Source organism: Dermacentor andersoni, chromosome 9, assembly GCF_023375885.2.
Source record: "Dermacentor andersoni chromosome 9, qqDerAnde1_hic_scaffold, whole genome shotgun sequence".
In the NCBI taxonomy this organism is placed as follows: domain Eukaryota; kingdom Metazoa; phylum Arthropoda; class Arachnida; order Ixodida; family Ixodidae; genus Dermacentor; species Dermacentor andersoni.
In genome coordinates, this window is record NC_092822.1 from 25,988,445 (window position 1) to 26,004,098 (window position 15,654).

At 45.0% G+C, this 15,654-nt stretch overlaps 1 protein-coding gene across 1 annotated transcript in view; it reads right to left on the reverse strand.

Annotated features, from left to right (window-relative positions):
• The window catches only part of LOC126527342 (uncharacterized), a 53,956-nt gene that overhangs the window by 21,255 nt on the left and 17,047 nt on the right, over positions 1–15,654 (reverse strand). The window contains exons 8-16 of the mRNA XM_050175134.2: positions 13,970–14,116; positions 12,350–12,467; positions 9,202–9,368; positions 8,490–8,597; positions 7,601–7,687; positions 6,321–6,453; positions 3,961–4,073; positions 2,491–2,554; positions 1,243–1,357 (exon numbers count right to left, since the gene is read on the reverse strand). Coding sequence (XP_050031091.1) covers positions 1,243–1,357; positions 2,491–2,554; positions 3,961–4,073; positions 6,321–6,453; positions 7,601–7,687; positions 8,490–8,597; positions 9,202–9,368; positions 12,350–12,467; positions 13,970–14,116 — 1,052 coding nt within the window. The remainder of the gene's footprint in view (positions 1–1,242; positions 1,358–2,490; positions 2,555–3,960; positions 4,074–6,320; positions 6,454–7,600; positions 7,688–8,489; positions 8,598–9,201; positions 9,369–12,349; positions 12,468–13,969; positions 14,117–15,654) is intronic.

Genomic DNA, 15,654 nt, shown 5'->3' on the forward strand with positions numbered 1-15,654 from the left:
TAGAAGCGCCACCTCTTGACAGTGCAGACGTTCACATTTTGTTTATAGAAATGAAAATAAATAAAGGAAATTTATGCAGCGACAGTGATATAACAAATACTCCTTGCTAATTAATGGTAATGAGAATAATAAAGTAATATTGTAATAAACAAAGAAATGTCAGAGGTTTGGATAATCTAGAGGGGAGTTGGATACGACCGTAAAAAAAAAAAGTACACATGTTGTCCTAGACACACTGGAGCCTACAAACAAGGCTTGGACAAGTTGCACCATACATTATACTGGCTCTAGACAACTGCGCGTGTATTGAACTAAGAATCCACAGATTACACAATACCCCATAGAGACACAACGATCAAAACCGGCCTTAATCACGCAACACGCACAAATGTGAATGTAATACACGCATTAAGCTAATAGCGCACATAAATACAAATGATAGAAGCGGCCTACGCTCTACGTAACTCTTCCCAAATGCGGCCACATACAGCAGACGTTTAATATTCATGTTTCTTCAAAGAAGTGTTCAAACGTACACTTGCAGAACTCCTAGTAATCACCAACGATCCTTCGGGGACAACACTTGGACGATGGGCAGCTAGCGGCCTTGAAAGAATTATTATTATTATTTCTTTTGAACACATATACACATATACACAGGTATCAGGAAAGGGAAAGCGAGGAGCAGGCTGGCAACTGCCACCGGAAGGGGCACAACGCCTGCCTACTCCTCTGAAGGGAGGTGACAGCAACACAGAAATGGAAGATAGGAAGGAGGGGAGGAAAAAGGAAAGAGGAAAGGAGAGCAGCAGGACAAATCTAAAGACCAAAGTAGAACACTGCAACAGGTCAAATCTAAAGACTAAAGTAGAACTCTGGAGCCGGAGTTAAAGTGACGCTTTCAGTGCGGTAAAATACTTGTTTTATAAGTACGGAAATGTGCGGGAAATACTAGGGACAATTTTGTGTGGCGACGCGCCGTCGTTGCTACATTTCGTTTGTTTTATCTTTAACTCTTGCAAGAGTTCTTTAACGCCCTAAAGTGTTCTGTTTTCTCGTGCTTATTTTTTAAATTGTTGTTTTAAGCCACAGTGAGTTTTTGCATATAAGAGAAACGGAGTAGGCACACCCACATACACCTGTCCCACAATCTCTTGTGGCTTGCTGCGCGCAAGTTATGCTTAGAGTGGTTTTGGGGCAACTTTGCCAGAATACGGTTGAACCTTAGGGGTGGCGTTTCACCTGCAGTCTCTGTAGTCTTTGGACGAACAGGCCTTGAGGCAGTTGTCGTGCGTGATGACACCCTCGGTCCATTCCGGCTCCATGATTTTCATTTTCGGTATCGGCTCGTAGTCAGCTGCACGGAGAAGCGTTACGATCTTAGCGAATGGAAAATTGCGTTTGTGGGTTAAATGTCAAAATGGTAAGGTTGAACTCCCACCGGATTCCCCCGATGGTCCGCTATAGAAATATAGCTTGTGATAACGCTTGGGACGTTACCGAAAAAAAAAAGTTATAACTTGAAAATCATTGTATATTTTTTCGTTGAGTCATCAGATCTTTTGATGTCGTTGATTACTAGTACTACCAAGCCTGTGCGAAAGAATTAAAAAAGATTGCATGGGTAAAGAAGGGCGCTCCTACGAAAAGAAAAAAAACGAAAAGAAGTAATTCTGTAACATTTCTGCTGTTCACGCATTGATGTATATAAATGAAATAACCTTTTAAATTAATTAATATAAATTATTACTTTAAGGAATACATTTTTCACCGTTAGATGAAGTACATGTAGGCATACTAAGATGTCTGTAATTATAAAGACCTATGAGAAATTTTCTATTCATATGCAAAAACGGTGAGCTTGACTGCGTGCGCCCCCGCTACACTGGAAAAATGACGGCGCTAGCTCAATCAAATAATCAATCAATCGATGACTCAATCAATCTGTTATTCAATCAATTGCCTAATCAACCAGCCAATCAGCTGACTAGTAATTTAACTAATTAATTGATTAACATATATTTACCAATTGACTGACTAATTTACTAACTAATCAAGTTACTATATAATAACTGACTAGTTAATTAATTAATTATTGTTTTATTTGCTACTATCTACTTACAATAGATAGATGGCTACAATGATAGTGTTTTTGGAACACTTGGCACCCGAATACTTAAAAGAAAATACAGGAGAATGTAAGAAAAAAAAAACAGAAGTTGCAGTAGCAGCAGCAATAATAAAAAAAAAAACGATGATGATGATAATAATAATAATAATAGCAAAGTTCACTGTTTTCGTGTCGATGTTAACTTTTTATTGGCAACCGGAATTCTCGGCTGAGGAATAAACCCCCTGTGCGTTCGAATTCACTAAGCGAATTTGCTTATTTTTCACCGGAAAGTGAGCAGCAACAGATATCACCTTTGACGTCCAAACACTTTAAAAAATACAAGTGAGAACGGTTCTGACACCGTCGCCTATACAGACCTGAAATTGCAGGATGCCCCAAAATAAGTACCGTGACGTAGACCATGTTTTCAGTGTAGTCGACCTGAAAGTCCCGGAGAGAAAAATTTAGCGGTGCCATATTTTTTTTCTCCCGCCGTATCAGTAAGTGCGCATATGACACTGTGAGCCAACCTTTTTGGAGGGCTGCTTTTGTCCAATCCGATCACGTGTGTCCGACACGGCGAATTCTCTATATGTATATGCATGTGCCAGCTTCGCGTGAGTGTGCGCGGTTTAACGTTCTTACAAAGTACACGGATCATCTTAGACGTGTCGCGTCAAACGATACTTAATTCACTGCTTCCGCAAGAACGTCTGTAAAGCCCTTCGTCGCAACCTAATACTGGAAACCGTCACTGTAGAAAAAGAAAAAAAGTAGCAAAAGGAAACAGAAAAATTTGGGAGTTGAAAGTGGGGCGGCAAGAAAACACAAACGAATTTTTTTTTAACATTTATATTATCGTATAAATTTCATGGTGTGAAACAGAGCGTTGTTTTTTGACGCCGATGTATGCTTATAATTTGCTTACCGTGAACTAATTAGTGACGCAACCCGAATATGCAGAATCGTTTCTACTCTATACCTGAAGGCCAGTGTTAAACAGAAGCCTTTGTTAAGTGGTTTCTGCTGCAAAGATGGCAACCTCTATAATTGCGTTAATCTTTTCATCTTCAAGTTAATCAGCGCCTTTTACCTTAACCATAAAGATAATATTCGCAGCAGTTTTGATGCCAGACCAAAAGTTGACAGCAGTCGAAGTTAAATTCATAAGATGCAACATCATGTAAGTGCGGCATCAGGAGTCATTTAGCATCAAGTGTAACATGATACCTAGCGCTAAAATTAAACGTACGCTGCCATTGTGAACTTTAATGACACAAATACTACCTTCAGACTTAACGATAGGTAACCAAATCATCTGAGCTCGCGTGTGTATTCCCGTTAATAAATGTAAAAGACAGGCGGTTACCTCTGGTATTCAAATAGCGCACTGCTATAGAAGTTACGGTGTTTTAAGTGCAATCGAATTATTAAATGCTGTATCCCGTTTGGGCCTCTGTATTCTACAGAAATTATGCACAGCACACAACCAGTAGGCTACAAACGGGCGCCAAGATTACTACCGTCCTTGCATCTAGCGGGAACTTTAAACGCCGACGGCGCTTGACGTCATCGTTAACCTAGACTTTGGCGCTCGATAGTCACGCGCAGCGCTGTCATTTATCAGCACACACTACTACCATAACTCCGCAGTTGCTTCTACAGGTACAGCCTGGCCGTACAGTTGTACAGCATGGTCGTGCAGTTGTACAGCATGGCCGTACAGTTGTACAGCATGGCCGTACAGTTGTACAGCATGGCCGTACAGTTGTACAGCATGGCCGTACAGTTGTACAGCATGGCCGTACATTTGTACAGCATGGCCGTATACAGTCGGTAGTACGAACCAGCATGTCCGGTGTCCTGAGAGGTGACAGCCTTGTGACACGCTGTAGCTGTGCCAGGAAGCCTCGCTTGATGTTGGCGCTGTTAACCATCATGAGGGGCATCCTCTTGGCCACTGTAAGCGGAGGGGGCGAAAAAAATAGAGAGAAAAAAAAATAATAAAGATAGAGAAAAAAAATCGCAGTTCCGCTGGGAAGGCGAAGCACTGATTGCGATAGAAAATTAGTAGATAGCTGTACGAAGTAAGGATAATAGTTTTATCGGCCATGTAAACTAGCAAACATTCAAACTAAATTAAGAATAATAGAATGCGCATGCGTGACCCGACGAGGACGTTGAAAGAAACAGGCACGCGGAGACAGCACTGTCTCTGTGTGCCTGCTTCTTTCTACGTCCTTGTTCAGTCGCGCTTACACATTCTATCGCGCATTCAAACCAACTAGCCCGTCAACGTGTTTAAACTAAATTAACCAGCATGGTGTCACGCGCGCACAGGTAGACATGAACACACATCGCTGGATGACAGCGGAAACTGTCTGTGAAAACACTGGAGTTAAGAATCGCGGCAGGCAGCCGCGAGCCAATTGACCTCCGTGCATGTGTCGCTTTAACGCGTACGAAACGTCGAAAGCAAAGCGCATACGAAGCTACCGGCACTACGCGCACTCTGCGAACATCGCAGACCGCTTTCAAGACAAACGAGCGCCGGCAACGCGTCCCTACGGCGTCCGCCATAGGCGTCTACTACGGCGTCCGCGATTCGCGTGGCCAACGCCGTAGTAGACGCCGCGGTTGTATCCATCTATAACAGAATGTGTAAGCGCGACTGAAGATGGACGTAGAAAGAAGCAGACACATAAAGACAGCGCTGTCTCTGTGTGTCTGTTTCTTTTTACGTCCTCGTTGAGTCGCGCTTACACATTCTGTCATTGAGTTAGTAAGCGAATGTTTACAAGTTTATACGGCCGATAAATCTACTATCCTTACTTCCTACAACTATCTACTAATTTGCTATCGCAGTCAGTGCTTCGCCTTTCGTGCGGAACTGCAAATCTTTTTCTCTCCGCCCGTTCGTCCATTACGACCGCGCAATGTTGGATAAATGAACGTGACGGCACGTTAGGCGTACGTTACTTACAAACACGGTTTCCCAGGTCTTACTGGTGCACCTCGTAGTAAAAATAAATGAATAGTTTGTGCAAGGTAAAAGAGCATCCATCGCTGGGTCCGAGCCCCCGCAGCCTACGTGATGACTGAGATGCTTACACGCTTACAATAATTTGCGATGCCACGAAACTTGAAGGGGCGTGAAGTCTAGTTAGCAGTAAAAAAAAAAGAAAGCAAAATATTCAGCGCCTATATCCATCGCGGGATACACTTGCTCATAGGTGTACAATTACATGACTGTTGCTTAGTGGTTTTACGCGACCAGCCTTATTCGTGCCTGGAGTGTTCTTTTGATATGTAGTTCTAACACCGCTTAGAAAAAAACAAAATCACTGTGCGTCTCAGGTGAATTGTATCACTTTAGAACTTCGATTCTCTGTTACCAAGGGAAAGCGAAAGTAGACCACAGGTGACATCGCATTCGCCAGACGCAGGACGTCGTAGAAGTGTTTCGCCGGCGGTTTTTACGTGCACTATTTACTGCCACGTCACCCGCTTAACGCAAGGTGGCTGCCATTATTTCGTTTAATGAAGGTCATTACATTTTGACCCTTAAAGTAATTCAAAATTTTCCGCAATACTTTTATGCACGTAACAACGGCAAGACAGCTTTCTGCTTAAATTCTGTATCTTTATACTGTTGCTATACGCTAAAAGAAAAAAAGCGTGTGAGGAAACATGGGGACCATACTAACGCGCTGTCACTTAGTGACGACCATTGTTTACTTTGTGAGAGTTGCGGACTTATGCCTTGCAAACTCAAAAGCTACAATTCGTAGATTGAAATATGTGGTGTAAGGTAATTACTTAAAAAGATAATTAGTGTAGTTACGTTAATTGTTTCATTAGGCGTTTTGATTTCTCGTAGAACTAATGGTCACCCCATCGAGTGATTTAACTCAAGGGCTAGAATGTGTGCTATCTGCCGCAGGCAAGATTTAAAAATTAGGTGCAGCTAGAAAGAAAAGGAATAAAACCCCTAAATTATCAGTTCACCGCAGTCAGCGCGTTATTCTGTAGTTTGCAATAGAATGAAATCGCCAGAATCGAAGCGCTGTGGCACACGTTTCGATGTGTGCCGCCGGCCGCCAGTCCGCTAACGATATTGATATCGAACCAGGATATCGATATCGAACCACGATATCGATATCGCAGTTCGGTATCGTGGCCCATATAGGTGAAGTAGGTGGATTACCCGGGAAGCCAAGCTGGACCCAGGTGTACTCGGAGTCGTTCTCATTGTAGCAGTTCTTCACGTTCAGCTTCTTGTTGAGGTCCCTCATCTCTGTCGTGATATCGTGGATGTTCGCGAAGAAGTAGAAGTACGGCTGCACGAAGAAACGAAGAAATTACGGTGATCCAACGCACATGTTCGAGTCTTACGTGAAGCGAAGCAGTTAAATAAATTAAGCGACAGTTTAAAGGCGATGCGCACAGTCGTGTTGCCGACACGTGTTAATGCATCCGAGGTTTTGTGTTACAGTGGAACATAAACATTATGGAGGATTAGCCGAGAATGGGCATACATAAAGAGGAGACACATAGCGAATCGCTTAATCAGAGAAAATCAAGTACATCGAAGCCGCTGCATATAAGACGCTATTAAGAGATCGGTGCGCTCCAGAGATGCCTCTGAGCGAACATGTTATGGTCAGGTTTTATTTAGGTGGTTTTTTTTATTTGTTTGTTACGTAGAATAGAGGTGCGCTTAACCGTATTGCTCCCACTGGTGAAAGAAGCAAAAGTCCGGCTGGGGCAATGAATGAAAGAAAGAAAAAGAAAGAAAGGAAAGAAAAAGAAGGAAATTAATAAAAAAAAAGGAAGAAAGGAAATGAAAGCACACGCGAGAAGAAACGCAGAGTTTTCATTTTACGAAGTGACCGTGTCTTTTGCTAGCGAGCCAGCGTGTATAGTAAGGGAAGGCATGGATACAACTCGGCTTGGCTGGGCTATGAAGCTGGCCGTATGCTAGCTGGCTGATAGGACTTCCCCCGAATAAAAGAAAGCAGTTCGCGTCGCTCACTACCTTGAATTTGATGCCCTGACTGACGTATGAAAGCAAGGAAAAAACAGCACGGGAATGTTGAAATTGATCGTGTAGAACTCGAAAATTGAGCGGCCGTGCATCCATGCGAGTGCGGTAATATAGCGTAACAGTAATTTGTCCATTCACCTGCGCATACTGTGCGTCGGAATATATATATATATATATATATATATATATATATATATATATATATATATATATATATATATATATATATAATCTTTACCACGTGATGGGTTGCCCAAACAGCCCACCAGTCTGTCCTTTCGAACTTCACACACATGCATTCCTAAACTTTGTCAGTCCTAATGCTAACGCGTTAAAACGCGTGCTCAGCCCGCCTTACTCCAACTGGTCGCTCTACGAAGGAGGAGACGGTTGACGACGACAATAACAAGAATGGAGGCACTGTAAACACAACTGCCAACCTCGTCATTGTTGCTCACGTAGGCGTACATGGCCACTCGAACGGGGAGGTTCCTCTGGTTGACCGAGGTGTCCATAAATTCGTGCTCCTGCGGTAAAATAAAGTAATAAAAAACATGTATGAAGTAATACATACGGTACCGTAACGCAGGATCCGCGCCTCGTTTCATTATTCTTCTATCCCTTGCGGACTGAAATGATGCGCTACATTCTCAGCGCGAACTACCATGGAAGCAAGTAGGCTCGTTCGCACCTATACGGAGACCGCTGACGTGTGTGGCCTTACAGAAATTGCATTAATAGTCCACTGCAATTTCCTTCTTTCCTTCCCTCCTCTCTCTCCCTGTTATCTTTGTTCTCCCCCTTTCCCTTTCCCCCGGTGTAGGGTAGCCAACCGGACATGATTCTAGTTAACCTCCCTGCCTTCTTCTTATCTCTTTTCCTCCTTCCTATACGGAGACCGCGGCGTTGCGCCCGGTGTTTTATCAACGAGGGCTAGGCTTTTCATGACCCGTATGTACTTCTTCAGGACTTCGGGTCAACGTACTGCGTGCGAGCCAACGGAGAGCCAAATCCGTAGCCTCGTGTATGTGCATGTCACGTGGGTTAAAGCCGGCCGACGTGAAGCGTTTTCTTTTTCTTTTTTGCAAACGAAATCACTGCTCGTGTGCCGAGACTGCGTTCAGTGTATCCTGACGCTGAACTATATCGCTACGCAAAAAAAAAAAAAAAGAAAGGAGCACTGTGACACCGGAAACACCAGAGGTTTCAAAGCCGCTTTGAAGCTGAGATTTAAATGTGTGTGTTTGCGAACAATTTATAACGTTCAGCGTGTTGGCCTAGCAAATAGTCGGCCGCGAAGTCGAAACTCACGTCAGTGTGTCTGCTTACCGCAAGGAAGCTGTAGGTGATCACAGCCCGGGTGAGGTTGGCATTTCCCACTGGCATTGCCGTGGTTACCAGCTCGAAGGTGTGCACGGGCATTCCACGGACCTCTTGCTGCTCAAGATTAATTAATTAATTAGTCAAATAACCACTCACTCAAGAATCAGCCAATCAACTAATCAATCAGCCAACCAATCAATGAATTAGCCTATCAATCAATGAATCAGTCAATTAACCAATGAATCACTCAATCAGTCAGATAATCAATTGATTAATCGATGAAGCAGTCAGTTAATTATGCAATTAATTAACCAATTATTTAGCAACTTAATCATTCAATCAATCAGTCAACCAAATGCATTTATTATAGTGATTATATTTGTGATTTTAGCTGTTTCTAATGTGATGCTATTCAATGCATAGTTATCTTTTAATGCACTTATTAACACGAGGATTTCAACTCAGTATTTTAACAGTGAGACCTCAATTTGGCTTTTTCTTGGAATGTACTTTTTCAGATTTCTAAGAACAAAATTAAAATCGAATCAGTCGACGAATCAATTGGTCAATGACCTCTTGCGGGCTATCGCAAGAATGACGACGTACTTTAAACTTTAATGTTTTCCCAGTTTCTTAAAAGGACTACACATGCGCTAGAGATCTGACGGCTATCTAGGAGACCAGACTGTGTACACTTCCGCCTTAATGGATTACTCACGATGCCGAGGTAGCTTGCATTGCTCAGGAGGTCGTAGGTCGGCAGTATCGTGTCCAACATGCTGACCTCGTTTCTGTCCGGAAACACGATGGCGGGTTCCACGTTGTCCCGCGCTTCCACTTTGCACCCGACAAAGCCGCTGCTGTCGACGTAGCTGTAGACGTGACCTGCGAGTTTCAGTTTAGCGGCAACGGGTTATACAACGCGCACTGTGCCCACCTGGCTCAGTTCTTGGCTTAGCACGCTGACTGTCCGCCTCGCCTCGTCTTAGTTTTTTGTAACAAGGTAAAAGCAACGAGTGCAACCCTTCTCAGGTGAAAGCTCCAGGCCTTGCCTTCTTAAATGTGTTGACACGGCCGTTGAAGCCTTTCGAAGTCGTGCGCGGACTTGTACACGTGTCACTCCCGAAGCCCATATGCAAATGTCGTCTGCATATACGGAGAGCCGTACGGTTTGCGGTAACGAATCGGCGAGACCAACGAGCACCAGGTTGAACATACTCTGCCTTGCGGTACACCACGACTGGTATAGCTAGACGGCGTTGGTCTATCTTCAGTCGAAATAAATATCGTCCATTCAAATAGCTGCGCATCCAGTGAGAGACGTGTACACCAATCCCTGCAGCTTCTAAGGCATTCAGAAATCGCGTGATGATTTTGCAGTACAAATAACCGCGGACTTCATAGTGTGCAAGCCCAAGGACTTAAAAGTTCTCTTGGTCTTCCAAAAACTACGTCATCGATTGTGGCAGTGGCTATTGTCAGATATTCTCCTTGGACAGTCTATATCACGACAGATGTCCTGAGAGCTCACACCCGACACCTGACTCAGACTCCCTCACGCCATCTTTTCTCCTTGCCTGCCAGGAATGAGGCCCCATTCAACTTTTGCCAGAAGTATCGTAAGACATCAGTCCTACTTGCCCACACAATTCACGCCTGCGACACGATTAGGAGCCCCTTGTGGTGTCTGCACCGTACGCAAAAAGAAAGCTGGAGCGCCGTTGCAAGCTTTGAAGCAAGCGACTTTGGAATACATTTACAACATCCGCAGATTCCACCAACATGCCTACACAAATGGTTCGGTAAAACTCAACAGCTCTGCTGCTGCTGTCATCATCTCGGCAAAATTTGCAGACATCAAGTCAAAGACTTCATGTGTTACCACCTCGACGGGTGCAGAACTTGCAGCACTCTGCGCTCCACTTGATTTCGTTAATCGGGAACCACCGCAACAATGGACAGTTTTTAGTGGTTCCAAGGCATCGCTTCCGTTTCAGCCTCAGAAATTCGACAAATAACAAAGAAGGTGAAAGCTCCACTTCACGTAACATTCCAAGATGTGCGTTGGATATGAATGACTTAAAAAGAGTTCACCAACGATTACGGTACTCCCTAATGCGAAATTTGAGCACAGCTGTATATACGTGTTTTCGCGATATATTGGCTGGCGCGGACAATATGTCTCGTGCGTCACGTTCCAAACGGACCGAGGTGTGGCGTGACTGCCTCGCTAATCGGGAGGCAGTCACGCCAGAGGACGCCAGAGGACGCGTGTGAACGCGTGGGCACGTTTCACAGAAGACGCCGCAGACAGACCTCCGCTCATGCAGCGCTTTGTTTAAATACAGACGACGCGCGCTATCCTGGCGCCATCTCGTAGCCATCGTCGCCGCAAAGCTTCTTGTGCGCGGCACTACGCTTTTCTTCTCGCGCTTTCGCCATGCCCTCCTCCTCCACTTTCCTCCTCCCGCTCTCTTCGATCTCGTCGCTTTTTTCCCTCCAACTCTGCGCTCCACGTTCACTCTCGTGTTTCGCTGTGCTCGTTCGCTCAGTTACGAGGTAGGACGCCGACGCTCGTCGCAGGAACGGGCGCCTAAGAGATGCGTCCTAAAAGAAAGAGAGTTGTTATGACCTTATTTCCCTAGTGTTCCTGTATATGCTCCCGCAGGGAGCAGAGTTGCGCATACCTTTTCCGGCGCCGCTCGCACCGCTATTGGCCGAGCGCGAAAAATGACGTCAAATGATCCGCGCCGCTGCGAAGCCAACTTTACGGGCGCATCGCCGACTCATGCGAACTCGTCGTTTCCGTCAGTACCATCGCCATTGCAATCAGTGGACCGTCGATCGTGCGTTCAGAGGAGCAGCTAGAAGCTCTTGCATCTTGAATCTTTTTCTATTTGCAGATTTGCTGCTACTAAATAGTAAGCACTACTAAATAGTAAGTACTACTAAATAGTAATAGTAAATAAAAGTAAGCTTTGCTTAAAATGTGCACATGTCAACATTTGAAATACGCTTAAATCTGTGTCTGCACCGCATGTATCGAAAACGTGCAGCTGTTGTGAACGATGGTTAGTGATAAATGGCGCTCTGTTAACGGTCACTGACATAACTGCAGGCATGATAGCTCTCTTGGCGACGGTCATTAATCGGCTGGTTTCGGCAGCCAAAATGCGCTAAGTGTCCACCTTACGTGTGTGAAGTTTTAAACACTCTTTAAAACACTTCTTGCTTTCTGGCCATGATAAGACAACTTCATATGCATGCTGAAAATCATTGCACCGCTGTTTGTGGCAACGTACTGCGCGTTTGCGAGCGAACTTTGGAGCTGTTCGAGCCACGGGAGTATATTATTTTGGGGAATCGAAGGCGGTCCCACCCCATATTTGTACGTTCGTGTGTGTGTTTGTATATGCGTGTTTACATAGGTACATACAAAGTTTCGGTTGGTTGGAAGCCCACCCCCTCCGGCTGCACGAATGACTCGTTCGAGCGTAGCCTGTATTAACAAGTGCCCTTTGCTAAGTGCCTGCGAACAATTAGCGCTTGTAGCTCGCGACCACCAGAGAAAAAGGCGGAACATCGCGCGGCATTTGGCTCCTGCGCGCGCGAGGAGTGGCTTCGCTGCAGAGCTGGATCACGGCGGCGGAACTATGCGCAACTCTGCTCCCTGCGGGAGCATATACAGGAACACTATATTTCCCTAGTCGTTGTGACGTCTGCCGGTGTCCTTCGCAAGAACATTGCGCATTGATGAAGAATGAAAGACTTAACTGCGCACAATATTGGGTCAGCTATAAGCGCCACTCCTTCCCAGTAAGGCAACGATGCAACTTTTTTCCCCCTTCGGTTCACGTGACACTTACCGTTGGCGAAATCGTAGATCTTTTGCATGCTGATAAGGAGCGCGTGCTCCTCTTTGCTGGCCGACTGCCAGTCTACACCGGTGACGCTGAGAAGGTCGTCTCTATCGTTGCGAATTACCTGCGAGATAAGGAGCGAAGCTCAGATATTATGTTACACATCATTATGAATATTATCAAATCGTTGAATAACACGACTGGTAGTTTATGCATTCTGATAGTTCCGCATGGCTTCCGTACTATTATTTTCGCGGGAATCGCACTCCGTTACAGATCGAATCGTAAGTTCCCGGAAACGATACTCCTCGAAACCGCAAAACGTACACGTTGCTAGGCTGACTGTGGTTGAGGATCGACTCCGTTTGCCTCGGTAAGTCGTGCACATGATGTCATCCTTGAAGAGATTCTCCGGCTTTACCATAGCGTATCAGTAACATTGTCGTGACAGGTGATACCATAAGTTGTCGTCGGCTATAAAGTCGATTGCAACCGAAATATGCGGTGGCCTGCGCATCGCTGTGCAACTAAAAAAAAATATTTATACGGATGGACTAGGGAAGACAGTTAATTCGTTCAGTGACATCACAGCAGAGGCGAACTTCTTTCAATAGCGGAGTCTCTGGAGGTACGATCTCCTGCAGTGTGGAGGCACACCGGATCGATGCAGTGCGGTTTCGCGATCGCGACCCGTGTTAAATCTTCGAATTCTTGCTCTGTAAAAATTATGGGGTTTTACGTGCCAAAACCACTTTCTGATTATGAGGCACGCCGTAGTGGAGGACTCCGGAAATTTGCACCACCTGGGGATCTTTAACGTGCAGCTAAATCTAAGTACACGGGTGTTTTCGCATTTCGCCTCCATCGAAATGCGGCTGCCATGGCCGGGATTCGATCCCGCGACCTCGTGCTCAGCAGCCTAACACCATAGCCACTGAGCAACCACGGCGGGTTCTTGCTCTGTAGTAGTGTGGGAAAATTTCAAAATTTTGGATAAGGAATCGAATATTGCGACATTCGACTTAAGACTTCAAATCGAACAGTTACGATTCGCAAATACGAATATTTTTTTAATAGTTTTCGAATACTCAGAATCGTCAACTGTGCAGAATCAAGCAGTGCTCAAGCGATGCAGTTCGTCCCCGCAGTCACAGTGGGCCTGAAAATATGAGAAAAATACGTAGTGGAGAATGGCTACGTTGTTCGGGGAGTCTCAGGTTTTCTTCTAAGCTGGAATCATTCGATCCCTCCGAAGAATCATGGGTATGCGCACAAACTACATATTTGTTACTAATGCTTCGTTTGTGCTTTCAATAAGCATGGCTGCATAAACACGCAGTGAAACCGAAACTTGCGAAAGCTTGCTAACGTTACTAATACAAGGATGTGAACGTCGCTTTACAATAACTGTGAAAACGGCTACTCATTATTCGAAAACTATACGAAAAAACATTCGATAAACGATTCGATTAGCTTCTCGCAACTATTAACTTCGTGTTCGATTCGGTCTTGGGAAATTAACGTCCTCACAACCATATGTAGTTGTCGAGTACAAGTTCGCGAATAGAGAGAGAGAGAGAGAGAGAGAGAGAGAGAGAGAGAGAGAGAGAGAGCGTCGCTACTTACTTCCAAATGGGCCAGGTAGTGCATGGAGCCCAGCACCGTCGGATTTGAGAAAGCCATTTCGACGTGAAATTCGAGGTCCAGGTTCGAAAAATTGGGCGGAGCCGGTAGATCCTTGGCCAGCCGTTTGCATCCTTTACCTGCGGGGATCTAAAAAAAAAATGAAGCTCGTCGTAAGCAATGACATTAGGCGACGAGTCGAATTAAGCGGACGTTGCTGAGGATACATAGACAGGGAAGTTAACAGAAAAAAAAACGTCCACTTTGCTACCCTGCCGGGGGAAAAAAGGAAAATGAATTTAAAGGGGTATTAAGGGAGAAATATGAGCATCGAAACGGGAATCGTCGCAGAAAATTGAAGCTGCACAATCGCTATCGCAGCCTGTCTCCGCATGAATTTTGATCATCTGGAGCATTTTTGTTACATTTAATTTCCATCTAAATGTTGCCTCCACGGCCGGGAATCGAAGCCGAGACCTCGTGCTCAGCAGCAGAATGCCACGGCTACTGACCCACCACGATGAGTGGATGGATTTGCAGTTTTCTTTCTCGCAGTTGTCTTCAACTATAAACAGATCTTTTTTCTGCGTGCGAATTGAAAAAAAAAAATACCCGTTCACTGACGGGACGTTTGTGCTGATAATAAAGGGTAATAATGCTAGAAACGACGTTATTCGTATCTCTAGGTGACGCCAGTAGCTGCATCGAATCCAGTGTGTGGACTCACCAGCACGTGGTATTTCCAAAGTCCCTCGAAGAGCGAAGTAGACGCTTGTTGCTTGTCCACAATATGACTGCGAACGGCAGGCGCTGACCTATTCGCGCGGCGTGAGTTAGCTACAAGAAGTTGAGTGATTAAAAGTTTTAACTGGGCTCTTGGGCCGGACATAATATCAACATAACCGGCTGTGATGAGGGTGTTGCGCGGTTGAAACTGTTTTCTATGCTGCGAATTCACATGTGTGTATATATCACATGTGATTGGCACTCGCCTTGTTCCCTTCCGTCCTTCCTTGTTTGCGCCAAAGCGATCATATTTATGGTCCACTCGGCCGTCAAAACTTTCTAGATTATTCTTTAGTTAACACAGGCCTAGATTCAAGGCTTTGAATGGGTCCATTGGAACACGAACACGTATATAATCGCGTCCTACTGTCTATCCCCTTCTTCGCTCCCCGTATTCCTCTATTTCTCCTCTTCTCTTCCCCCCCCTCAGAGTGGAGTAGCCGGCTGGAGGGCTACTACCTCAAGCCGAACTCATTGCCTTTCCTCTAATAAATTATCGTCTCTTTTTTTTATTATCCGATTTTCATCTGTTTTATCGACCTTGGTGGCATGAAATGAGAGTTCATAGCCCCGGGCAAAACATACGTTCAAAACGTTTGACCCAAATTTCCCAGCCCAGGTGATAGAGCGGCAGACCCCGGTAAGGCGTTGGTCCCGATTTTGAATCCCGAATCGGGACGAGTTTCTTTCTTCAACTGCAAAGATTTCTTTTTCAGAAACTCGTATGGGTTTCCCTTGTAGCTTAGTGCTACAGTTGGGTGTACGTCAGTTTTTCCTTCATTTTATGATCTAAGTTTAGCGTAGCAGTGTCAAAGGGCAGTCTGAGTCAGCTAGCCTCGTGGCTGTGCTATGCTGGTCTTCGTCAAAGCTTTAAACCCCTTCTGCCATTTGATGTTCCTAAA